Genomic DNA, 27,743 nt, shown 5'->3' on the forward strand with positions numbered 1-27,743 from the left:
ACTCAAAGGCTCACCCCCATGGGGGTGAGGTACTCTGATGTGCATTCCCAACGAGACTATACAGAATTCCAGAAGGATTGCTCCCCAAAAGCCCAGTGAGCTGCTCTTACGAACAGAAGAAAGGAGTGCTGAGTGGGCAAAAAGTTCACTATAATTTGTATTAATAGTGTGGAGAAAGAAAAGAGAAGACTTGGATCTGGCTCAGAATTCTGGTTAAAACCATTTATGTTAGTATAACCTTGGGCATGTTTCCACAGTTTCTCTAAAAGTCCTTTTCCTCATCTATATAAAGTGGAATCATAACCGCCATACCATAGAATTGTTTTGATGTTTAAATCAAGGATCAAACTAGCTATTTAAGAACCTGTTCTGGGGCCAGGCACGGTGGCTCACACCTGTAATCCCTGCACTTTGGGAGGCCGAGGTGAGTGGATCAATTGAGGTCAGGAGTTCGAGACCAGCCTGGCCAACATGGCAAAACCCCGTCTCTACTAAAAATACAAAAATTAGCCGGGTATGGTGGTGCATGCCTGTAATCCCAGCTACTGAGGAGGCTGAGGCAGGAGAATCGCTTAAATCTGGGAGGCAGAGGTTGCAGTAATCAGCCTGAGTGAGAGAACAAGACTCCATCTCAAAAAAATAAAAAACCTGTTATAATAACTGCTTAATAAAAGTTAGTTGTATTTTCACACAGTTGTGAAACATACATAGTATCTACAGATTATTTTCCATGCATTTCTAGCACATGATATTTCAATACATTCTGCTCATTTTTTTTTAATCCTAGCATGAAAATACTTGTAGGATGGACAATGTGTTAGGATCCTTGCTTATTTTTTATTTATTTATTTATTTATTTATTTATTTTGCATCGTTGACTGTAAAGTTTTGCTTAGTAAATGTCACATCGACCACTTCAAAAGAGGCATCCTATCTCAGCTCCTAGTTATGTCTCATGAGAGACTTTAAGAGTGAAATCTCCAAGCACTGAACCTCTCCAAGATTCTCTACTGGATTTCACTCTGCCTGTCTTGCCTGTGTCCTGCTGGGGGTTTTATTTGTAGAGGGAGGCATTGTAAGGGAGGTTATATATTTACTATCCGGCCAAACCTGGGTTGGAAACCTGTGTCTTTGGGCACAGTGCGTAGCTTCTGAGGGCCTCATGTGCTTCGTGTATGCAACTGGGATGATAATACCTACCCTGATGGGTAGTTAAAACTGTAAATGAGGCCAGGCGCTGTGGCTTACACCTGTAATCCCAGCACTTTGGGAGGCCAAGGCAGGCAGATCACAAGGTCAGGAGATGGAGACCATGGCTAACATGGTGAAACCCCGTCTCTACTAAAAATACAAAAAAATTAGCCGGGTGTGGTGGCGGGTGCCTGTAGTCCCAGCTACTTGGGAGGCTGAGGCAGGAGAATGGCATGAACCCGGGAGGCGGAGCTTGCAGTGAGCCAGGATTGTGCCACTGCACTCCAGCCTGGGTGACAGAGTGAGACTCTGTCTCAAAAAAAAAAAAAAAAAAAAAAAAAAAACTGTAAATGAGATTATGTATGTAAAGTGCCAGGCTCAGAGCCTCAATAAGGAGCAGCTATTACTATTATTAAGGGTGTTGATTGTGTCATCGTTTGATCGTAGGCACAATATACTTGAAACTGTAGAATTTTTTATTGAACAGTACTAGGGGAAGAAAAAAAAAACCACAGACTCAGATTTTTAAAACAAGACTTTACCATTTATAAGAAATTGCCAGAAGGTAGAAGAAAAATGCTTACCAGCCCAGAGTCTAGAATCACCCATTTTCTTAATAGGTCAACACTGTGAGATATCTTCTGTACCTGAGCATAACCTCCCACCCGAGGCCCTTCCAGGAATTGCTTTATGATCTACGGGAAAGAGAGCCTTGTTCTCATAAGTAAACAAACTTCAGTGGGGAAGACTGATAATAAACATTGAAAAAAGATCAAATATACATTTGGAAACAAGGGGAATCAGTGTTTGTTCAGAAGAACAAAAGAGAATGCGACTTTAAAAAATCTGTAATGGTTGTCCAAATGAGTAACATGAGGACATATTTGCTGAATTTCTAATTCATAGGACATGAAATTGTTTTAGTTGTTGAGATTGATTTTTTCATTAAAAAATAGCCTTTACTTACCCCAACACCCTTACTTTAGAAACTGGAAAACCAGGGTGCATAGAGGTGACATTACTTACTTAACATCACACAGCTAGGTAGTAGCAGAATCAAGACCAGAATCTAGTTCTTCAACTCTGAATCCAATGGCTTTTCCATTGACATATTCTTATATGTTATAAAGGATGATGATAACTTTCTAAAATCATTGACTGATGAAATCTAAAATTGTTTAAAGGAACATGTGTTTTTCCTTAAATTGTTTCTCACTGAAACTCTGTGCCATCTAGAATTATAGCTGGGGTTAATTACATGTTGTCAAGACCATGCACTTTGCCAAGTCTTTTAGATGTGTATTCATTGTGTACTTGTAACAGGATTGGCCTAAGCTTTGATGATTACCACTGGGGTTTGGTTGTTCCTGGCAATTAGTAGGAAATTGTCCTACCCAAGCAATATGCATGCAGTCATCTGAGATAATCTTTCCCGCAATATGAGAAAAAGTGTTGATAAGGCAAAGTAGGTCAGGAATACCAAGATGGATGGAACTTTTGCTCATCCAAATGTGAACTTTATTCCCTCACTATATATTGTATTCCATACATGATGGTGTGTACCCTTTTTCAGATTTCCATTTTTAGACTTGAAGAAAATGGGCTGTTGCTTTTAAAAATCGTGTTCATTTAGTTGTGTTTTTTAATCTCTGTTAAGAAATTCCATATAAACATATGGATTTGAGCACACCCTGTGATTTTTCTGGGGTCCCACCAGGATCTGTGGCTCCCTGACTGATATCCACCTCTCCAGCATGTTGCCAGCAGCCACAATGATTCCAGTGGAAGCAGCAACTTCAATATATTATGCAAAAATTGGTTCCTAATGTTTTCCTCTTGCCTTCATGCAGTGGCATGCCACAGCCCGCATCTTCTGGCTTGCTAGAGTCAGATTTTGCAAGCCAGTTGTTAAGAACAGCCATTATTTTGTTTGTTTATTTATTTATTTATTTTATTATACTTTAACTTGTGGGATACATGTGCAGAATGTGCAGATTTGTTCCATAGGTATACGTGTGCCATGGTGGTTTGCTGCACCCATCAACAAGTCATCTCCATTAGGTAATTCTCCTAATGCTATCCCTCCCCTTGCCCCCGACTCTCCGTCGGGCCCCAGTGTATGATGCTTCCCTCCCTGTGCCCATATGTTCTCATTATTCAACTCCCACTTATGAGTGAGAACATGCGTTATTTGGTTTTCTCTTCCTGTGTTAGTTTGCTGAGAATGATGGTTTCTAGCTTCATCCATGTCCCTACAAAGGACATGAACTCATCCTATTTTATGGCTATATAGTATTCCATGGTGTATATGTGCCACATTTTATTTATCCAGTCTATCATTGATGGACATTTCGGTTGGTTCCAATTATTTGCTATTGTAAATAGTGCTGCAATAAACATACATGTGCATGTGTCTTTATAGTAGAATGATTTATAATCCTTACGGTATATACCCAGTAACGGGATTGCTGGGTCAAATAGTATTTCTAGTTCTAGATCCTTGAGGAACTGCCACTCTCTCTTCCACAATGGATGAACTAATTTACACTCCCACTAACAGTGTAAAAGCATTCCTATTTCTCCATGTCCTCTCCAGCATCTGTTGTTTCCTGACTTTTTAATGATCGCCATTCTAACGGGCATGAGATGGTACCACATTTGTGGTTTTGATTTGCATTTCTCTAATGACCAGTGATGATGAGCTTTTCTTCATATGTTTGTTGGCGGCATAAATGTCTTCTTTTGAAAAGTGTCTGTTCATATCCTTTGCCCACTTTTTGGTGGGGTTGTTGTTTTCTTGTAAATTTGTTTAAGTTCCTTGTAGATTCTGGATATTAGCCCTTTGTCAGATAGATAGATTGCAAAAATTTTCTCCCATTCTGTAGGTTGCGTGTTCACTCTGATGTTAGTTTCTTTTGCTGTGCAGAAGCTATTTAGTTTAATTAGATCCTATTTGTCCATTTTGGCTTTTGTTGCCATTGCTTTTGGTGTTTTAGTCATGAAGTCTTTGCCCATGCCTATGTCCTGAATGGTATTGCCTAGGTTTTCTTCTAGGGTTTTTATTGTTTTAGGTCTTATATTTAAATCTTTAATCCATCTTGAGTTAATTTTTGTGTAAGGTATAAGGAAGGGATCCAGTTTCAGTTTTCTGCATATGGCTAGCCGGTTTTCCCAACACCATTTGTTAAATAAGGAATCCTTTCCCCATTGCTTGTTTTTGTCAGGTTTGTCAAAGATCAGATGGTTCTAGATGTGTGGTGTTCTTTCTGAGGCCTCTGTTGTGTTCCATTGGTCTATATATCTGTTTTGGTACCAATGCCATGAAGAACAGCCATTATTAACAATCAAATTATATAAACTTACAATTAAATGAACTGTATTTTTTAAAAGGTAATAGTCAAAACTGATCTCTTCTTAATTATTCCACTACTTACCTACTATTATCTATGCTCTTGAGATAATTTATGTATATTTATCTACATCATGGATATACTATCTAATGGTGGGCTACTGTGCATTGCCTCCTGGCGTTCAGTGGCATCACCTTGATGTATTAACGTAGAAATGTTTATTTCACAGCAGTTGAAAAGTGCTATAAATTAAGCCTAGGTTTATTGTTTTGTTGATTATCTGTTTTCTAAACTTAGAAATGCTTTGTATCTATAGCTGTGAGAATTGACAAAAGCACACCTATTTCTTTGAGGAAATAATCTAGTATTTGAAAATTATATTTCCCTTCAGCAAAAATGTCTCTCATACCATTGACGAAAGAATGAATTTCTGACTGATGTCTTTATTTTATTTTTGTCCTATTAATATAAAGGAAAATATCAACCAATACCATGTTGAAATGGAACTTCATTATTCACCAGTTGCAGTCATAGATTGGCTAAAGATACGAAACTGCAAAAATCTAGAAAAGCATTCTATGACAATCAATTGGTTATATGGAACTTATGGCAAAAATTATTGTGTATTTTATTATTTTAAATTTTCTACTACACATTTTTTTTTTTCTTTTTTTGAGATGGAATTTCGCTCTTGTCACCCAGGCTGGAGTGCAGTGGCATGATCTCGACTCACTGTGACCTCTGCCTCCTGGGTTCAAGCGATTCTTGTGCCTCAGCCTCCCAAGTAGCTGGGACTACAGGAACGTGCCACCATGCCCAGCTGATTTTTGTATTTTTAGTAGAGATGGGGTTTCACCATGTTGGCCAGGCTGGTCTCAAACTCCTGGCCTCAAGTGATCTGCCTGTCTCAGCCTCCCAAGGCTGGGAATACAGGCCTAAGCCACCATGTCCAGCCCACATTCTTTATTAGTAAAGTTTATTTTAAAAACCTTATGTTGTCCAGGCACTTTGGGAGATCGAGGCAGGTGGATTACCTGAGGACAGGAGTTCAAGACCAGCCTGGCCAATGTGGTGAAACCCCGTCTCTACGAACAATACAAAAATTAGCCAGGTGTGGTGGTGCATGCTTGTAATCCCAGTTACTTGGGAGGCTAAGGCAGGAGAATCTCTTGAACCTGGGAGGCAGACGTTGTAGTGAGACAAGATCATGCGACCGCACTCCATCCTGGGCAACACAGCAAGCAAGACTCTCTCTCAAAAAATAAAAATATAAAAATAAAAAAATAAAAACCTCATGTACATACATATGCACATGGGTTTTTCCTCCAAATGCTGGTTGTTAAACCTTTACTGGTACACAACTCCTTCTGAGCCAGTCAAGTCTATAACATGTGTTTCTTTATATAATTATCTTCAACGATAATACTAATAACAACTAAAATGTATTGAACACAAGGGACAAATTTTGTAACAATCAACCTCACTAAATTCTCCCAACTGCTGCAGGGACCAGGAGACAGTGAGGAGAGTAAATTCAGGCACCTCCAGCATGAGCAAGGACATCTAATAGGTGCCTTCTGAGGGCAAGCAGATGGTAGACACTTGCACATATTATTGTTGACATCAACCCTGTTGTGAATAAGGAGAGTGATTTTTGTCACTGTGATAGGGATAAGAACAAGCTCAGAAAGATAAAGTGACTGCCCAAGCAAGCCCCAGCTAAGTAATGCTGGTTAGAAGGGGAGACCACAAGGCAAGAACTAAAGCCTTCCAGTGCCTGCTCCTGCATCAGCTCAGACGTAATACAACAACCTCATCTGTTGCAGTGAGCTGAGATCGCACTACTGCACTCCAGCCTGGGTGACAGAGCGAGACGCCATCTCAGAAAAATAAAATAAAGTAAAACAAACACATTAACAAGAAAAAAAATCTAAGGAGAGGCTGTAGATATGTAGATACATCAATGATAAATATTTTGAGAGCATTTTTAGTAATAGCCATTAAGAAATTTTATGTAAATAGGATTTAGACATACCTATGAAAGATAGGCATTATCCAAAATAACAAAAGCTTAAATTGGACTCTGAAAATGGATAATTTAGACTTTTCAAGAGTAGGTCAAAAACATGGGAAAAGGGTATATCATTTCAGTGACAGCTTGTAAACATTAATATTTGTATTTACAGATGGCTAAGCACATTAATATGTAACAAGAAGTCAGGTCTATAAACAGTGTAAAATAATGGGCAGCATGTTCATGGTTCTTAACCAAAGGCCTAATTATTTATTAGTTTACTTATATGTGCTTTCTGGAAGGTAGGATTTATTCAGCGTGACATGGTAAATGGTTACATACCTGACCTAAGTGGAATTCAGAGCTCCTGAACACCAGCCAGGCCCCAGCCTCCTGAGCCAGAATGCTAACCCCTACAGACTCTAAACACCAGCACTGGAGCAGTTAGCACCAAGCCAGGAGGCACAGGCAGGGCCTTCAGCAGTTCCCTTTGACCTATATCTTACTCAACATTTTTTTCGGGGGCAGGGAGACAGGGTCTCGCACTGTCACCTAGGCTGGAGCGCAGTTGGCATGATCTTGGCTCACTGCAACCTTCACCTCCCGGGCTCGAGCGATCCTCCCACCCCAGCTTCCCAAGTAGCTGGAACTACAGGTGCGTGCCACCATGCCTGGCTAATTTTTTGTAGAAATGGGGTTTCACTCTGTTGCCCAGGCCGGTTTCAAACTCCTGGACTCAAGAAATCCTCCCACCTCAGCCTCCCAAAGTGCTGGGATTACAGGTGTGAGCCACCACACTCAGCCTTAATCTTCATTCTTGCTAAGATGGATCATTCTGGTCCTCAGTCATTCTTAGAAGCATACCACACCGTTTCTAGACTGCACATCTCACTGCTTTACCATTTCTCTAAGCCGGCATTTCTTAAAGTATAGGCTCTAGAATCACCTGCTTCTGAAACAAGGTGTTTAAAATGCAGCTTCCTGTTGTCAATTCTAATGCACATTAAAGCTTGAGAACCACTATTTAAGTGATTGGAGTGTTACTAATGTCAGATTCTAACACACCTAGCCTTGATCCTTAACTTACAGAAAGGGTCAAGGTTAACTTTTATAGTATATAAAAGAACCACTGCCAGAGATTACTAAAGCTATACCATGATTTAGAAACCAGAGCAAGTATGTCTATCCCCAAACTGCTTATGTTCCTAGTGACTCAGGACAGGTGTCGACCTGTATAACAGAGACCAGTAGCTTCTGTGACATTTTCTGATTAGTCAGATCAGAACTCGTAATTTGTTTGGTGTCAGCCTAGCCACGAATGAGAGAACTTTCCTGTCATTCTGCACCTCTTTGAAGCTAGCAAGCACAGAAAATCAATTCTGTTTATGATTTTCCAATAGCTCTGAACAGTTATAATTACAGTGTACATCTGAGAGAGCGAAGCTGCTTTTCTAATCTGTTTTCATATTATTTTTTCCAGCAGCTTCTGCAGACCTAATAGTAATGTGGGTTTTGACTGAAGGATACCACTTACATGCTGAGGGTGCTCATTTTAACCGTGTGTTTTTAGCACATTGACATGGTGACAACCTGAGTAGAGTCTGAAAGCTAAGGCACAAACGCTATCTAGCAATTCCTGGTCAATAAAAAAGGTTTCAAAAAAATGTTTGCTGGATTTTACTGAAGAAGAGCCTTGCTTTTTGTTCTGGGTTTTTGTTTGTTAGGTTGGTTGGTTTTGAGACAGTTTTGCTGTGTCACCCAGGCTAGAGTGCAGTGGCGTGATCACAGCTCACTGCAGCCTCAGCCTTGTGAGCTCAAGCAGCCCTCCCACCCCAGCCTTCCAAGTGACTGGGACTACAGGTGCGTGCCAGCGTGCCCAGCTAATGTAGAGACAGGGTTTTCCATGTTGCCCAGGCTGCTCTCAAACTCCTGGACTCAAACAATCCATCTGCCTTAGCCTCCCAAAGTGCTGGGATTACAGGTATGGGCCACTGCACCCAGCCAGGTCTTACTTTTTAAAGACAGAAAATGTAGTGTTTAGCAAGAAATATGAATTGTACTTTCTTTCAGTGGCCTAAAGTATAAACTTCCTAAAAGTTAAGGTGTTTGTTTATGGATGCATGTCAGTGAGTTCTTTTTTCCCAAGGTGGTATAATGGAGGGAAAGTCAGTGAGTCAGCCTATTTGCCGAGGCCAGCTTGTCCTTCAGGCATTTATACCACCAGTATTAGTTTGCTAAGCTGCCCTTACAAAGTACCATGAACTGGATGGCTTAAACAACAGAAATTTGTCTCACAGTTCTGGAGGCCAGGAGTTCGAGATCCAGGTGTCAACAGGGTTTTCCTTCTGAGGCTGTAAAGAAGAATCTGTTCCATGCCCCTCTGCTAGCTTCTGGTGGTGTGCTGGCAATCTTTGACATTCCTTGGCTCGTATATCTCTGCCTTTATCTTCCACGGAGCTTTCTTTGTGTGTCTGTGTCTCTGTCTATGCCCAAATTTCTCCTTTTTTTTTTTTTTTTTTTTTTTTTTTGAGACGGAGTCTCACGCTGTTGCCCAGGCTGGAGTGCAGTGGCGCGATCTCGGCTCACTGCAAGCTCCGCCTCCCGGGTTCCCGCCATTCTCCTGCCTCAGCCTCCTGAGTAGCTGGGACTACAGGCGCCCGCCACCGCGCCCGGCTAATTTTTTGTATTTTTAGTAGAGACGGGGTTTCACTGTGGTCTCGATCTCCTGACCTTGTGATCCGCCCGCCTCGGCCTCCCAAAGTCTCCTTTTTATAAGAACACCAGTCATACTGAAGTAGGACGCACCCTATTCCAGTATGACCTGATCTTAACTAATTACGTCTGCAACAAACTCATTCCCAGATAGGGTCACATTTAGGAATTTGGGAATGATTACAGGCCTGTGCCATTGTGCCCGGCTAAAAATTGTATATATTTAATGATACATTGTAAAATGATACCACATCAAGAAAATTAACATATCTGCCACTTCACATGAGTATATTTTTTGTGTTGTGAGAACCCTTAAGATCAACACTCCTAGCAAATCTCAAGTATACAATACATGATTATTAACTATGGTCATCATGCTGTGCCTCAGATCTCCAGAACTTCCTCATCTGGCATACATTTTGGCTGACACCTCCTCACTTCCTCTTCTTTCCACCAGTAACTATCATTCTAGTCTCTGCTTTTATGAGTTCAGCTTTCTTAGATTTTACAAATGAGTTCGCGCAGTGTTTGTCGTTTTGAGTCTGGCTTATTTCACTTAGCATATGTCCTCCAGGTTCATCCATGTTGTTCCAGGTGGCAGAATTTCCTTCTTGTTTAAGGATGAATACTATTCCTTTGTATATGTATACCACAGTTTTCTTTAACCATTCATCAAATAAGGCACACTTAGGTTGTTGCCCCAACATTTTGGGAAGCTCCCTCAGTTGGTGTTCTGACCATGTCTGCTTATTTTTTAGTTTAAGCCCAGCACTTGGAATGAAGTAGGCACTCAGTATACATTTGAATGGATGATTGGTAGTTTTGTAGGGAGAAAAGCAGATACTATTTATTATGCTGACAGTTCATTATTAAAGTAAAATTTATATATAGTAAAAATGCAGAAATCTTTATAGTTCCATAAATTTTGAAAATTATGTACCCAAGTCACCATCACCCAGATCAAGATAAAGAACATTCCCCCATCCCACCAGCAAGTTCTCTTCTGCCCCTTCTTAGACATGACCCCAAGGGCATGAAAACGTTATCCTTTGTTTTCTCCTGGAAGCTTTCTAGATTTAACTTTCACATTTTGTCTGTGATTCATCTCAAATTAATTTCTGTATGTGGTATGAGTGGGGGTGTCGAAGGTTTCTGTTGTTATACTTTAACATCTATTCCTTGTTCCTTTGATGAAATCAAATAATCAAGACTTGTCTATAGAAATAGATTTGTCATTGAGAAATGGATCTCTGTATTTCTTTTTCTCTTTTATAATTGAAACTTGGTTGCTGGGGATAGCTTAGAAACACACGAAAGGGCTAATTTTCTGCAGTGATTGGATGGCTCAAAGCAATATGTATGGGACATATTACTCCAGTCAGACCTACGTCAAATCCAAATGCCACCAGAGGTCAGACAAGATAGTCTTAATACTCAAATGTACAAAATAAATAGCCAGAGACCTCACCTAACAGGGTTATTTTTAATGAGTAAATGAAATAACGTGTATAATACAGTCATCACAGTATAAACATCGCAGTCAACAATGCCTGCTAGCTTTAAACGTGTGCTTGTGTGTGTACATGTTGGGGTATGATATTGGAAAGAAAAATAAATCTCATGGAGATATGTGGTGAAAAAGGTCCCTGAACTTGGATGAGGGTTCCTCTTTGAAAAGGTTTCTCCCTCCAGCCACACACATAGACACACACTCACTCCCCTCAAAGGGAGAGGGGGCCCTCTGCTCACCTCCGAGGCTGCTGGTGGCAGGAGCTCAGTCACTGCCAGTTCTCTGAGCCATCGTGGCTTCTGTCCTCACAATGAATAAGCCTGGAAACACTGTTTGAGTCTCTTCCTGCCTATGGGTTATAAGTGCTGCCCTCTGAGCTGTGCCTGCAGCAGGCTTCGTGCCTCTGGTGCTCACTTGGGGGGAGGGGAGCCATCAGTTGATACCAGAAGAGAGCCTGCTGCTGTGCTGCTCTGCTGCCTTCATTAGAAACAGGCAGTCTCCTTGTCTAAAAATAGCAAAAGTGGGAGAGTGGGGAAGAGCAGCAGCCATGCTCAGGGCTGAAAGTGAGAAAAAGGCAGAAACAAGCAGATCTCTGAAAGCCTCCTGTTTGATGGTAGGCGGCTAAGCATTCTGGGTGCAGTGACTGTGGTCAAAGCTTTTCTACTTCCCTGGGTCCATGTTGGGGGGTCTTGTAGACGTGCCCACACACTCAGCCAAGGGCTGAGCATGAAGGAGCTGCTCTGTCCTGGCAGGAGCATGAGATTTGCCACACGCCGACACTGTCCAGGCTGCAGCAGGAGCTCTAGCGCTAGTGCTTGTGAATTTCCACACCGTATAGTATCGTCACCCACTCCCTGCCCCAACCAAAGGTGAGCTTTTTCCGAGTGGGGCACAAGGTGTTGGTTTGACTGTCACTTAAGAAGCACCTGGGTCATGCTGGAATGGGCTTGCCCGTAAGCGGAGTGTGGCTCTGGTACTAAACAAGCCTTTGTAGCCATTAGGTGAGACCAGGCTGTATTTGTGGATTTTCTCTGCAGGAACGGCTTTCCTGTCTACATTTGTTATCAGTTAATGTTCCGGTAGCTAAACTAAGAGCAGAAAAGAAATTCTTTCCAAGGTCTTATGGTAAATCTCTCTATGCAAGCAGACCTCATCAAAGCCCCGTGAAAACAGGCAGAGTCTCAGAGGTAGGAGTCCTGGCGATACTCCTGTTTGCTTATCCAAAAGAGCTTTACCCTCTCTTGGCCTTTCTTTGTCTTGCACTATCCAAACTGATCCTCTTGCTGGCCTTGTGAGATGGGCTGGGCATCTTTCCCACCCACAGATGAGGAACTAGGAGCTCAGTGTCATAACTTGCCCAGCATTGTAACCAATAATCAAAGACGCAGAGCTTGTATCAAGGCCTCTGTCCTTTGCCTGGATGTTCTCTGAGGTTTCTTCCCCACATGACAGTTTCTGAAGGGCGAAAATCTCCTAACATGAAGCAGCCTAAAATGTGGCATGAATTTAAGCAAACATAGGGGGGAAAAAAAAGACTCCATTTAACTTTGATTTGGGAAACGGTTTTCTTTGCATGAGCCAGCTATTATGACTCTGAACCCAGAGAGGGAAATATAACCCTAGCTCACTGTTGACCGGGCAGTATATAATATTTATATAGTCACAATACTCTAAACCCTATGTGTCGAATTTCTAATTTTAGAGCCAATCTGTGGACAAAGAGGGAGCAATTTTCTTATAGCTGCAAGATAGGATATAAATATGAACAGCCCTGACAAAGTAGAGATAAAAGTTGTTTGGTTTTTTTTAAGTGTGTCTAATATGAAGTGAGAGGGGAAAGCAGGGACAAAGGTGAAATAATGTGGGGAGTTAAAGGATATGGTATGTGGTTGATGGAATAAAAAAGCTCACTAGGTATGTTATTTACAGTTACAAAGTAAAATATAAATAGCAAACCTTGGGAGAAGATATGGGGTAGAAGAGGGTAAATGTCCTTCATAGTGAATCAATGGATGCTGCCTTAGGTTAAGAATCTTTTATCCCCTGATTAGTCAAAAGACATGAAGGGAATCACCAGAAAATATTAAAAGAGAAATCCCAAAAAGGGCTGCTGCCCCTAGGGAATGGTGGAGGGTGGGGGTGGGGAGGGCAGGAGGTTGTTGGGGTGGGGAGGGCAGGAGGTTGTTGGTTTTCATCAGAAGTCATCTGTGTTGTGTGCTTAATTATGATGTTTATTACTTCGATTAAAACAAATTGAGGCAGTGGGAGAATGACTTTTAAAAGACAAAAACTGTGGATAGTACCATATGTTCCCCGAACAAATGCTCTCATGAGAATTAGCTATAAAACACTCATTAGGTCTGCAAACAGAAATCAGAGTGTTCCAGGCTATGAAAATTATCAATGACTGTTTTCAGCGGTCCAGCCAGGCTAATGCTCTCCAGTGAAGCCAAACTAATGTTGCTGATAACCAAAAGAATCTTTTTTTTTATTTTTTGTAAATGACAGAGGCCTGCGTGGCATCAGGGTGCCATTAACGTGCCCTCCTAGAGAGAGAGCCAGGAAGAAAAATCGCTCCTCCTGCACTGCTCTCACCTGTGGGAAGTTTATGACTTGTTCAGAGAGCAGAGCACAGAGCCGGGGAAGAGTTGGCAGTTTCTGTGTTTTTACAAGGGAAGAACAGAGCTGAGTAGATTAACAGTTTCCTGTGTGGCTTGTTGCAAATTACATGCAATTAGCCCTCAGATAGTCTGAATCAAGAGAATTGTGGCAAAACTTGATGGTGCAGAACCTAGGCGGGCAGCCAGACTCCTAAACCCAGTCGCGTAAATTTGCTTCTATAACTGGATCTTCCCAAGCCACGAGTCTGAGAAATGGTGGGCACTCTGACCTGACCACTAGATTTTCAGGACATTCCTCCCAAGAGAGGTATCTTTGCTTGTAAGTGACCCCTAAAACAGAACCTAGGAAACTCTCTGCCAGATAAATTAGAAATTGATTCTAAATAGGCTTGTGCCCAGGAAATCAACAATGCAGTAAAAATATCAGGACAAAAGCAAGAGTACTTCCCAAAGTCAGAACTGAGGAGCAATGAATGTTAAATTGATCAATGTCATAGACATTTAAATGAAAATCCTTTTTTTAAATGTAGAGTACTGGCCGTACACGGTTTCTCACGCCTGTAATCCCAGCACTCAGGGAGGCTGATGTGGGTAGATTGCCCAAGGCCAGGAGTTCAAGACCAGCCTGGCCAACATGGTGAAACCCCATCTCTACTAAAACTACAAAAAAAAAAAAAAGTAGCTGGGCATGGTGGTGCGTGCCTGTAGTCCCAGCTACTTGAGAGGCTGAAGCAGGAGAATCGCTTAAGCCTGGGAGGTTGGAGGTTGCAGTGAGCGGAGATTGCACCACTGCACTCGAGCCTGGGTGACAGCGAGACTCCATCTCAAAAGAAAAAAAATTATATTACCTTTACTGCTTGGGGCATCTTCAAGAGAAGACTTTGCTGTAGACTATGGATGCGTTTATTTGAATTAGATGGCTTATTCTTGCGTTATCTCCTTATTCTTTTGATAATTACATTTCGTTATTATTATTATTATTTTTTTTTTTTTTTTTTGAGACAGCGTCTCGCTCTGTCGCCCAGGCTGGAGTGCAGTGGCGCGATCTCGGCTCACTGCAAGCTCCGCCTCTCGAGTTTACGCCATTCTCCCGCCTCAGCCTCCCGAGTAGCTGGGACTACAGGCGCCCGCCACCACGCCCAGCTAGTTTTTTGTATTTTTTTTAGTAGAGACGGGGTTCCACCGTGTTAGCCAGGATGGTCTTGATCTCCTGACCTCGTGATCCAACTCCTCTCGGCCTTCCAAAGTGCTGGGATTACAGGCTTGAGCCACCGTGCCTGGCCCATTTCGTTATTTTTTAAGCCACAATGGACATTCACATACATATTCCTGCATACAGTTTATAGGTTCTTGAGGCCTAGGGAAGACTTTATGTCCTATGTGAAACATTTCTTAATTAGAAAAGTTACACCTGTCCCTTCAGTAGTGCATGTAACCTTTACTAATCTCTCTTTGCTGAAAATAATGTCACAATGTTAAAATGAAATATTTGTAGTATCTGTTTTGGCTAAAGCCCAAAACAAAAGTAAATGTGAGACTGTAGCACTTGCAAAGGTCAAAACTGGTTTTTGAATGGCGGAAAAACAGCTCTACATCCCTCAGGTGACTACCCACCTGCAGCCTTTAAAAGAGGTTAGTGAGGCCAAGAAAAGAGTGGCAATTAGAATGTGATCTTTAGAGAGAACTGTTGATCAGAGGTGTCTGTCCCTACCCAGGGACACTTGAGAGGGCTTGATAAGGGTCCTGTGGAGGATGTGGCTCATGCCTGAGATCCTGTGCTGGCAGAGCACAGACAGTTTGCTGTTTGGAGTTGGCCTCTGCTACTCACTTCCTATCTTTTTTCTGTGTGTGTTTTTTTTTCTCTTTAGCACTTTTGGCCAACATAATACATATTTTAAATATTTATCTCATTGTCTGTCTTCTTTAATACTATGTAAGTTCCATGAGGCACAAACTTTTAAAATTTGATCTCTGTATTCTAGGTGCTAGGATCCATTCTAGGTGCAACGTGCATACACGGATACTCAATAACTATTTGCAGCTGCGAGCAGTAGCACATGCCTGTAACGGCAGTGCATTACAGGCCTGTGTGGCTTGTTGCAAATTATGTGCAATTAGCCCTCAGACAGTCTGAATCGAGAGAACTGTGGCAAAACTTAATGGTGCAGAACATCAGCAGGCAGCCAGACTCTTAAACCCTTGGCCTTTGGGAGGATCACTTGAGCCCAGGAGTTTGACACCAGCCTTAGCAATATAGGGAGACCTCATCTCTACCAAAAAAATTTTAAAAAGAAAAGCCAGGCATGGTGGCACATGCCTGTAGTCCCAGCTACTTGGGAGACTGAGGCAGGAGGATCACTTGAGCTCAGGAGTCTGAGGCTGCAGCAAGCCAAGATTGCAACACTGCACTCCAGCCTGGATGACAGAGCCAGACCCTGTCTCTAAAAAATACAAATTAAATAACTAAATATTTGCATCCTACATTCATTACCATAAATCACTCCAACAACCCTACTTGTTCTGTATTATTATTCTCATTTTACATATGAGAAACTGGAGCTCTTACTCAGAAGGGTTAAGAAACTTATCCAATATCACCCACAACTAAGTCGAAGAGCCAGAATTGAAAGTCAGATTCATCTGATTCCAAAGCTTATGCTCTGCCTATTAATGCTTTCTCAGCTCAGGTGTCTGTTTCCTGAAAATGTATTCTCATCTTTTTTGGGTGCTAGATAATATCTAATCTAAGAGTTTTAGGGAAGTAACATGCTATTCTGTGCTCTGGTCTCACTTGGTAGATCCTGCATAATGAAGATAACAAGTAGAAAGATTAATTGGTTATGCAGCTTACACTCAATACCAAGAAAATAATAATTTCAGATTATTCCACGTACATTTAATGGTACTTTACTATATAAATGCCTGATTATTCATTTAGGGCTGTATATTTTCCCAAATTCTTTTATATGTGTAATTTCATTTAAATATTAAATTGTTGGAAGCTTAAGTAGCTTTATTATCATTGTTCAATATTAATATCCATTGTTTTAAATATGTTGTTCTGGAAAGCATATTTTGCTTACTTACTTTTCCTCAAAACTTCCTGTTCATTATTACTCTTCCCAAAAGAACAAAGATCTCCACAGCTCACACCAAACATCATATACCATATTTGTTTTTGTGGGTATTCTATAATTATTTTGCAAGCTCCTAGGCAGGCACATTTGCCTGCACTACCTTGGTTTCAGCAATGACAAATACCTAAAATGACAGCAGCAATGACTGTAAAAAAGGGTAGTTAATTGGAAAACAGAGTTCAGATCCTAACTCTGTTCAGCGACCGTGTAACCCAGGCAAGCCGCTGCACCTCCCTGAGCCTCATCCTGGAAGTAGAGATGTTGGGCAGACACACAGGGAGGGGTGGTGCACATGAGTGTAACAGGCTGGGTAGGACGCTCAAGAGCGAGGTGGGGACCCTGCAGCAATGCAGAGGACATGCTCGGTCTAAGGAAGGCAGCTGTAATCTCACTGCTACTCAGAAATGTAGGCTTACAGTTGGCCGCTCTTCTCATTTCTCAAAAGAAACTGGGTTTTTGTGGGAATTTCATTTTCCTTAATTTGGCAATAATTCAAACTAAAACAAATCTCCTTTTTTTTTTTTTTTTTTTTTTTCCTTGAGACAGAGTCTCACTCTGTCGCCCAGGCTGGAGTGCAATGACACGATCTCAGCTCACTGCAACCTCTGTCTTCTGGATTCAAGCAATTCTCCTGCCTCAGCCTCCCGAGTAGCTGGCATTACAGGCACCCACCACCACGCCCGGCTAATTTTTGTATTTTTAGTAGAGACAGGGTTTCGCCATGTTGGCCAGGCTGGTGTTGAATTCCTGACCTCAGGTGATCCACCTGCCTCGGCCTCCCAGAGTGCTGGGATTACAGGCATGAGCCAACAGATCTCTTCTTCAAAACAGTTCTTCCAGCCAGACTGGGTTTGTGGGCCAGCAGTGTGTAACCTCTGGGCAGGACATCCTGCCCTTCACAGGATGAAGGTGCTCCGGCCCATGCCTGTGCTTTACCAGCGTGTGCCCTGGGACATTGCAGATGGCTCCCCCAGCCTCCACGGGCCTGCACTCAGTCTCTTCACCAGAGAACTCGAAATCTCAGAACCCAACTCTCTGTCATGTCATTGAGCCAGATACATGAGTCTGCTTTTCTGTCTCCATTGATTTGTCTTTTCTTACACATTTTGCATAAATGAAATTATGTAATATGTGGTCCTCTATGACTGGCATCTTTCACTTGGCATAATGTTTTCAAGGTTTCCTCATGTTGTTGCATATATCAGCGCTTTACTCTTTTTATTACTGAATAATACTCCGTTTTATGAATTATTTGTCCATTCGTCAATTGGTGGATGTTTGAGTTGTTTCCACTTTCTGGCTACTATGAATAATGCTACTGCAAATACTCATATACAAGCTTGTGTGCTGACATGTTTTCATTTTTCTTGGATATATATGTGGGAGTGGAATTGGTGTATCATATTGCTTTGAGGACACACTGGTTTTCTGAAGTAGCTGCACCATTTTATCGAATACATTCCCATCAGCAGTGTATGAGGGCTTCAGTTGCTTTACCTCCTCTCCAACAAGTTTTATTTTCCTGATTTTCTATGATAACTATCCCAGTAGCTGTGAAAGTGGTATCTCACTGTAGTTTTGATTTGCATTTTCCTTATGACTAAGGATATTAAGCATCTTTTTATATGCGTATTGGCCATTCATGTCTTCTTTGGAGACCTCTCCAGATTCTTTGCTCATTTTTAAATTGGGTTATTTGCCTTTTTATTGCTAAGTTATAAGAGTTCTTTATATAATCTGGATACACGTCTCGATGAGCCTCATTTTTGTCCCCCAAATTTAATGATATTCAAAATATTCTACTTACTAAGATAGGACACTTCTAATATGTGCGAAAAACAGTATAAATAACAAAGTTTTTAAAAAAAGAAAGATGCCCATTTGATTTTATCAAATTTTGACCTTACGATACTAAGTAAATCTGATATTTCTTTTTTCTGTAATCATACTATATTTTAGCTAAAATAATTGATAAATGTACCTGTCAAGTCTCAAATAATATTCTAATTAATTTTTGTATTTTAATTTTGTCTTAACCATGCCAGTGGCTTACTCATAGCTTCCAAAGATAAAAGGTAAATTTTAGATTGAAAAATACTGTCAAAATGGGTGGGTTTGCCTCTAGGGAGGAGAATGCTGGATCACACGAGGGCAGGAGAAAGAGAATTACTTTCTGCTATCTATTACACTTATATGCATGTAGCATCATTTAAAAAAAAATAAATTTTGGAGCCTGGGCACTGTGGCTCACACCTGTAATCCCAGCACTTTGGGAGGCTGGGGCGGGTGGATCACCTGAGGTCAGGAGTTCAAGACCAGCCTGGCCAACGTGGCAAAACCCTGTCTCTACTAAAATATGAAAATTATCCAGGCGGGGTGGCAAGCACCTGTAATCTCAGCTACTCGGGAGGCTGAGAAAGGAGAATCGCTTGAACCCAGGAGGCAGAGATTGCAGTGAACCGAGATCACGCCATTGCACTCCAGCTTGGGTGACGAGAGTGAAACTTTCTCAAAAAATTAATTAATTAATTTTGGGGCCAGACACGGTGGCTCATGCCTATAATCCCAGCACTTTGGGAGGCCGAGGCGGGTGGATCATTTGAGGCCAGGAATTCGAGACCAGCCTGGCCAACAGTAAAACTCGGTCTCTACTAAAAATAAAAAAATTAGCCAGGCATGGTGGCAGGTGCCTATAATCCCAGCTGCTCGGGAGTCTGAGGCAGTAGAATCACTTGAACCTGGGAGGCAGAGGGTACAGTGAGCCAAGATCGTGCCATTGCACTCCAGCCTGGGCAACAGAGGGAGACTCCGTCTCAAAATAAATAAATAATAAAACATAAATTTTTGGCAAAATTTAAATGTGGACTATTGTATTAGTCCATTTTCACACTGCTGATAAAGACATACCCAAGACTGGGAAGAAAAATAGGTTTTATGGACTTATAGTTCTGTGTGGCTGGGGAGGCCTCACAATCATGGCGGAAGGCTAAAGGCACTTCTCACATGGCAGTGGCAAGGGAGAAAGCAAGAGAAGCAAAAGCAAAAACCCCTTATAAAACATCATATCTCATGAGACTTATTCACTACCATGAGAACAACATGGGGGAAACTGCCCCCATGATTTAATTATCTCCCACCAGGTCCCTCCCCCAACACATGGGGATTATGAGAGTACAGTTCAAGAGGAGATTTAGATGGGAGGGACACAGACCCAAACCATATCAACTATAGATTAGATCATGGTATTATATCATTTTACATTTCCTGATTTTGATAATTGTACTGTATTATATAAAAGAATGTCCTTGTTTTTAGGAAATTCACACTGATGGGCTTACGGGTAAAGGAATGACTTGTATGCAATTTAGTCTCCCCAAATGGTTCAGGAAAATATGCTTATGGGTATTTATAAATAAATAATGACAAAGCAAATATGGTCAAATGATAGGAAGGGTACCCTAGACTTTTCAGCATTCCTTCCCTTTTTCTGTGAGGTTAAAGTTATTTCAAAATTAAACTTTAAAAAAATAAAAATTTAAAAAGAAAAAGCACTTCCAGAATATTCTTTTATATATAAGAGCTTCCAGAATATTATTTTATATATTTCAAATACATATTAATATTATATATAATATTGTATTATATATTATATATTAATATCTATAATTAGTATTATATTGATACATATTAATATACATATTATAGATATAACATATACATATTAATATATTAATTATAGGTAATATTAATATATAATACAATATTATATAATAATATGTATTTGATATATATTAATACATTTGATACACTTAATATTAGGAAGAAAATAAAAATCATAAATAAAAACTCAAGAATGAAAAAACTTAGTTTTTTGAGGGGGGGCTTTTTTTTTTTTTTGAGATGGAGTCTCACTCTGTCACCCAGTCTGGAGTGCAGTGGCACAATCTTGACTCACTGCAACCTCTGCCTCCCGGGTTCAAGTGCTTCTCCTGCCTCAGCCTCCCGAGTAGCTGGGATTGCAGGCGTGTGCCACCACTCCCAGCTAATATTTTGCATTTTTAGTAGTGATGAGGTTTCACCATATTGGCCAGGCCACTCTCGAACTCCTGACCTCAGATGATCTGCCCACCTTGGCCTCCCAAAGTGCTGGGATTAGAGGTATGAGCCACTGCACCCAGCCTCTTTATGACTTTTGTGATCAGGAAAAATACAAGTGAACCTTACCTCTTAAGATCCACACAATTTGCTGCATGTGGTGGCTCATGCCTGTAGTCCCAGCATTTTGGGAGGCCGAGGTGGGCGAATCACGAGGTCAGGAGTTTGAGAGCAGCCTGGCCAACATGGTGAAACCCCATCTCTACTAAAAATACAAAAATTAGCCACGCGTGGTGGTGCACGCCTGTGATCCCAGCTACTCAGGAGCCTGAGGAAAGAGAATCACTGGAACCCAGAAGTGGAGACTGCAGTATTGCAGTGAGCTGAGATCATGCCACTGCACTCCAGCTTGGGTGACAGAGCAAGACTCAGTCTCAAAAAAACAAAGAAAAAGAAAAAAAGGACCAGTTACTTCAACAGTTTCAACAGTTAACACTGGTTATATCACAACAAACAAGGGTGGTTTCTCCTCGGTTGGCTCTATGTGCATTCCTTTGGCTTTTGGTATTGTCGTAGTTACTAAGGGTGCGCTCCAGCTGTCCTCGCAGAGGACATAGCACAATGCTCTGTGTTTATGTGGTTCATTGTTACTCCAAGTGTGGTCCTTGAACCATCAGTGTGAGCATCACCTGGGAGCTTGTCAGAAATGCAAATCCATGGGCTCTATGCCAGATTCTGGCTCAGAAGCTTTGTGAGAGGGATCCAAGAAATTGCATTCTAACCAGCCTTCCAGGGGATTCTGAGGCACATGTAAGTTTGAGAACTACTGATGTAATTGAAAAAGAAAAAAAAAAAAAGAGGAAAAAAAAGATAAATCATCAGTGCTAATGATGCCCAAGGTTATCTTTTGTAAACTAGTATAGTATAAATACTGTAAATTGAAGCAGCAAGAACCAGTCATTCGAAGTCAAAGATAACTAATGAGCCCCTAGATTCACATCCTCCCAGCACTCACAAGGCATAGGACCCACAAATCCCCTCTCCAAAATGCAGTGAGGTATCTCGTGTGCTGCTAGAGAAAGAAAACCCACTTCTAGTAAAACCGAATACTTTTTTTTTTTTTTTTTTTTTTTTGAGACAGAGTCTCACTCTGTCACCAGGCTGGAGTGCAGTGGTGTGATCTCAGCTCACTGCAACCTCCGCCTCCTGAGTTCCAGCGATTCTTCTGCCTCAGCCTCCTGAGTAGCTGGGACTATAGGTGCGCGCCACCACACCCAGTTAATTTTTGTATTTTTAGTAGAGACAGGGTTTCACCATGTTGGCCAGGATGGTCTTGATCTCTTGACCTCATGATCTGCCTGCCTCAGCCTCCCAAAGTGCTGGGATTACAGGCATGAGCCACTGCGCGTGGCCTAAAACCGAATTCTTTAAACTCAAGTGACCATGTCTCCAGGTATAACCATATATCCTTCAAATTCTCAAAAGTTTTCATCCCCAAAAGCTGCCCTCTTTAGCCACAACTTTGGAGGTGTCTTTAGATTTTGTTCTGGGGCCCTCATGCTCATCATTCATCTTTATTTTTCCAGCAAAGGGTTACCTTCCAGTTCAACATTTACCTTGGAAGAGGGGACCATCTACTTGACCACTGAACCCAACACTCTGGAAGTGCAGGATGACAATGCTTCTGTGCTTGATGTCTATTTAGTAAGTAATTTTTTAGTTTCCTCTCCTCCCCTTCTGGTTTATAAATGGATCCAGGCCATGGCTTACACAAGAACAAGTTCAATAAAACCAGGCATGCTTGGGTTTTAAAAGGAATGATGGCGCCATGTCACTTCTGCAAATGGTGCTTCTTTTCACAAGCAATGTTTTCCTACAGTTTGTTACACAAAAGAACATCTAGTCAATACGAAATCACCATGTATAACAAGAGAACGAATCCTCTAATGTCAAGGCAAAGTAGGGCTCCTTAGTGTTATTCCCAGCCAGGTAATGTTTTCCTTTGACTCAGTCACTCTCCCTGATGTTTGAATCTTCTGCGTTTTGGCGTTGCTCCCTTGGTAAGTTAGTAGGCCACGAGGCGCAGAACTCATGGGAAGAACCCAAATTCAGCACCGGAGAATCTTGGCTGATTCTCTCCTTGTCACCAATCAGCTTTTGATTTGGGCAGGAACCTTTCTGACTGCCTAAGAAGGGAAATAATGCCTGCCCTGCCTACCTTACAAGGCTGCTCTGAGGATCATGAGTGACCCATTAGTGCCTGACAGATTACCTGTATCAGCTTAATCGAACTGTTAGATGCCTAGAAAGATACCCTGATGGGCTACAGTGTAAAAGAGTATTTTCTGTGCCAAGTGCATCTCACATATATGCTACATCTTTGTGCACCTGCACAAATTTTTTTTTTTTTTTTTTTTTTTGAGATGGAGGCTGGAGGGCAATGGTGCAATCTCGGCTCACCACAACCTCCGCCTCCCAGGTTCAAGTGATTCTCCTGCCTCAGCCTCCCTAGTAGCTGGGATTACAGGCATGTGCCACCACGCCCAGCTAATTTTGTATTTTTAGTAGAGACGGGGTTTCTCCATGTTGGTCAGGCTGGTCTCGAACTCCCGACCTCAGGTAATCTGCCCACCTCGGCCTCCCAAAGTGCTGGGATTGCAGGCATAAACCACCGCACCCGGCCTACCTGCACAAAATTACATACAACAGGGTAAGTGTTCTTTTGGAATTTTCTGGGGTTTTCTAAGTTTTGCTAAATATGAGCCAATATTCTGTGTCACTCCTGGTGTACAAGTGCAACTTCAGGAATCAGCACTGAGTGGTGCATGTCTCACAGCAGCTCCTCGAGCCTCTTTGAGCCTGCATTTTCTGCTTTTCCATATCCCTGACCTAGCACTGTAGTTCCTCACAAGTGCTCTGCAGGGCGTCAGTCACATAAGATGCTACTCCCGGCTCTTCTGGAGTAGTATCCAAAGTCCTGGCCAGGCGTGGTGGCTCATGCCTCTAATCCCAGCACTTTGGGAAGCTGAGGCAGGCAAATCACTTGAGGTCAAGAGTTCGAGACCAGCCTGACCAAGATGGTGAAACCCCGTCTCTACTAAAAGTAGGAAAATTAGGCGGGCATGGTGGTGCATGTCTGTAGTCCCAGCTACTTAGGAGGCTGAGGCAGGAGAATCACTTGAACCTGGGAGGTGGAGGTTGCAATGAGCCGAGATCATGCTACTGCATTCCCACCTGGGCAACAGAGTGAGAGCCTGTCTCAAAAAAAAAAAAAAAGTCCTCCAGGCCCTTCGTGATCTAGTCTTCCCTGCCTCTACAACCTGCCCCCTCCCTGGGTCTCCCTCTTCCTTGCTGACGCTATTCTAGCCACACTGGCCTCCTTGGTGTTCCTCCCACAGACCAAGCACACCTCTGCCTCGGGACTTTTACATTTGCCATTCCTGTCTGTGTATTCTTTTCCACCCATCCCATGCTCCCTCACTTCTTTCAGGTCTCAGCCCATGTACCCCTTTTTCAGATAGGCTTTTCTTGAAGCCCCGCTCCCACCACCACCACATAAACAGCAGGTCCCCCACCAACCATTGTAAAAATATTTTTTATCTGAATATCCTGGTTTTTGCATGAACAGATTTTTTTGCACTGAGCAATGCTCCTCCCTACCATTGCCCCCGCTTTAAAAAAAATAAGGTTGTAGCGGATCACAAAATCCTTACAGAAAAGTTGGTCCACCCCCAACCAAGAAAATAGGGAATTAAATAGAGAAAAGAATATATTTTTGGTCCCATGTTGGATTCATCTGGAACCAAAAATCAGGAAAGCTTTTCAGAAAGAAGCTAAGTAAAATCTCATCTTCATGAGCTAAGGATTCATGCCACTTTTATGTGTCTTTACAAAACCTAGATTTTCACCAATCATGGAGGTGCAGTATTCCTGAGTGAGCCAAAACTCAAATTCAGCTCCATATGTGGTCCTGCCTAAACTTGAAGCCAGGAGCATCCTGTTGTTGTTACTGACCATAAATATAAGTCTCACCTCCACCTCATTGGAATCATGTGTCTTACAAGAGTGAGAGAAGGATGCAGAAAGGAAGGAATGAGGGGGTTTTGTTGAGAATATTTTTTGTAAAATTCTTTCACTGTTTTTTCCTGATTTTCTTTTTTTTTCTTTTCTTTTCTTTTTTTTTTTTTTTTTTTTTTGGAGACAGAATTTCCCTCTTGTCGCCCAAGCTGGAGTGCAATGGCACGATCTCGGCTCACTGCAACCTCCACCTCCCAGGGTCAAACAATTCTCCTACCTCAGCCTCCCAAGTAGCTGGGATTACAGGCACCTGCCACCACGCCCAGCTAATTTTTGTATTTTTAGTAGAGACGGGGTTTCGCCATGTTGGTCGGGCTGATCTCGAACTCCTGACTTCAGGTGATCCGCCTGCCTCGGCCTCCCAAAGTGCTGAGATTACAGGCATGAGCCACTGTGCCCAGCCTCCTGATTATTTTTTAATGTTCTAGTATAGCAGTTCTCAGACCTTTTGATCTCAGGTCCCCTTTAAACTCTTAAAAATTATTGAGAATTCTGAAGAGTGTTTTGGTATCTAGGTTGTATTTATCAATTATGTTGTGTTTTCAAAACTAAAACAGAATGTTTTTGTTTTTTGAGACAAGGTCTTGCTCTGTTGCTTGGGCTGGAGTGCAGTGGTGTGATCTCGGCTCACTGCAATGTCTGTTTCCCAGGTTCAAATGATTCTTGTGCTTACAACCTTCTGAGTGGCTAGAACTACAGGTGCATGCCACCATACCTGGCTAATTTTTGTGTTTTTTTGTAGTGACGGGGTTTTACCATGTTGCCCAGGCTGGTCTCAAACTCCTGGACTCAGGCAGTCTGCCCATCTTGGCCTCCCAAAGTGCTGGGATTACAGGAGTGAGCCACTGCACCTAGCCAAAATTGTTTATTCATTAATTTAAAATAGTAATCTATTATATGTTAAATAATGTTTTTATGAATATTATATTTTCCAAAACGAAAATAGATTTTGTGAGGAGGGTAGCATTCTTTTATATTTCTGCAAATCCCTAATGTCTGGCTTAATGGAAGAAAAAAGATTCTCACATCTGTTTCTGTATCCATCTTCTTGATATATATAACACATCGTTTCATTTCTAGAAAGCTCCATTGTACATCCATGAAAGGGAATGAGAATAAAAAGGCAAATAACATCTTGGTATTATCGGGAAAATAGTTTGACCTCATGGACCCCCAGAAATGATCCCTACAGAGTTTTTCTCATATTTTAACTTAGTCTCTTCACCTGTTGCAAAACCAGATGATACATATATTAATTAGAGAGAAATAGGTACCTGGTCTCTGCCTCTCATTAATCATTGACCTTGAATTCAGTCACCCTCTTTGGGCCTCAGTTTTCTTATCTATAAAATGAATTATTAAATCAGATTCATTCTAAATTACAAAGAGCTATAGAAATAAGATTTTCCAAGGTGGGAAGATTACTTGAGGCCAGGAGTTCAAGACCAGCCCAGGCAACACAGTAATACCTCGTCTCTACAAAAATTAAAAAAAAAAAAAAAAAAAATAGCCAGGCTTGTTGGTGCATACCTGTAGTCCCAGCTACTTGTGAGGCTGAGGCTGGAGGATCCCTTGGGCCCAGGAATCTGAGGTTGCAGTGAGCCATGATCTCACCACTGCACCCCAGCCTAGGCAATGGAGTGAGACATTGTCTCTAAAAAAATAGAAAGAACAGAAAAGAGGGAGGAATGGAGAGAGAGAGAAAGAAAAAAGAAAAGAAAGAAAGAAGAAAAGAAAAGAAAGGTTTCCAAAGTAGCTACTGTTGTTTCTCCAAATTTTGCTGTTTAATCACCTCCTATACCATAAACTTTCATATTTTTTAAACTTAAATTTTATGGCAGTACATCTAGAAAGTCCTGCACCATTAACTTGTAATTCCAGAATGTGTTTTCATGCTGGAAATTTTTATTTTTTGTTTTGCGTGCTCTTCCAGATCAGAAAGGGTACAGCTCATTGCCTTCCCTTCAGTATTTTCATTTGCATCTGCATTATGAAAAAGCAAATGGAGGCCGGGCACAGTGGCTCATGCCCGTAATCCCAGCACTTTGGGAGGCCTGGGAGGCCGAGGCGGGCAGATCACCTGAGGTCGAGAGTTCGAGACCAGCCTGACCAACAAGGAGAAACCCCATCTTTACTAAAAGTACAAAATTAGCCAGACGTGGTGGTGCATTCCTGTAATCCCAGCTACTCAGGAGGCTGAGGCAGGAGAATGGCTTGAACCCAGGAGGCAGAGGTTGCGGTGAGCCAAGATGGCGCCATTACACTCCAACCTGGGCAACAAGAACAAAGTTCCATCTCAAAAAAAAAAAAAAAAAAAGAAAATGGAAAAGAAACGCACAAGAAAGGAAAACCAATCTTGCCTTTGCATTGTCTCTTTTTTCCTTTTGACATAATTTGAATGCTCTGAATCACAGCCATCTTTATCTGAAGGGCAGTTGGAAGCTTCTCTGGTGACCTCCTATTCAGTGTTGTCACCAAACATGGTCAGGTTTCTCTTGTAATGCTTCTTCTCCTTTAAGATAGCATTTCTCTATTAGTAGTTGTAGCCTAATCCTCTAGTGCTTTTATTTATACAGTAATAGATAAGCCATTCACCTTTGTGTAAAAATACATAGGCTTAAACCCAAATGATGTATGCCCACCAGATAACATATGAAATATCCTTTTGACGATCCATCCACACATTATGTGTGTGTGCATTAGGCCAGCTCTCCTGCTTTTTCCTGTGACTCAACATGAAATTAAAAAGGATTGGTGAGCTGAGAAGGCAGCTAATGGTTCCATCATCCTTAGTGAGACATTTAGTTCCGATTTTATGTACCTAGTTATTCTGCACGGCTTTTTAAAGGCCATTCACCTTCACACTGTAGAGTTCCAAGCTATTTGACTCATTTTCAAATATTCCAATCAAGGGAGGTGTTTCCTAAGATGACTTTATCCAGTGACCAAAGAAGTGTTTTTCATTGAATTTTGAGTTGATGACACACATTGGGGTATTTAAAAGAATACACAGAGATGAGCAGGCTGTATTGATTT

General features: G+C 41.7%; 1 protein-coding gene across 4 annotated transcripts in view; it reads left to right on the top strand.

Moving 5' to 3' along the window:
- PIP5K1B (phosphatidylinositol-4-phosphate 5-kinase type 1 beta) overlaps positions 1 to 27,743 on the top strand; it is a 306,533-nt gene that overhangs the window by 265,675 nt on the left and 13,115 nt on the right. For all 4 annotated transcript variants that reach the window (XM_065530660.1, XM_065530659.1, XM_065530661.2 and 1 more), the window contains one exon: positions 22,217 to 22,334. In XM_065530660.1, coding sequence (XP_065386732.1) covers positions 22,217 to 22,334 — 118 coding nt within the window. The remainder of the gene's footprint in view (positions 1 to 22,216; positions 22,335 to 27,743) is intronic.

Source organism: Macaca fascicularis, chromosome 15 (genome assembly GCF_037993035.2).
Source record: "Macaca fascicularis isolate 582-1 chromosome 15, T2T-MFA8v1.1".
Classification (NCBI taxonomy): Eukaryota; Metazoa; Chordata; class Mammalia; order Primates; family Cercopithecidae; genus Macaca; species Macaca fascicularis.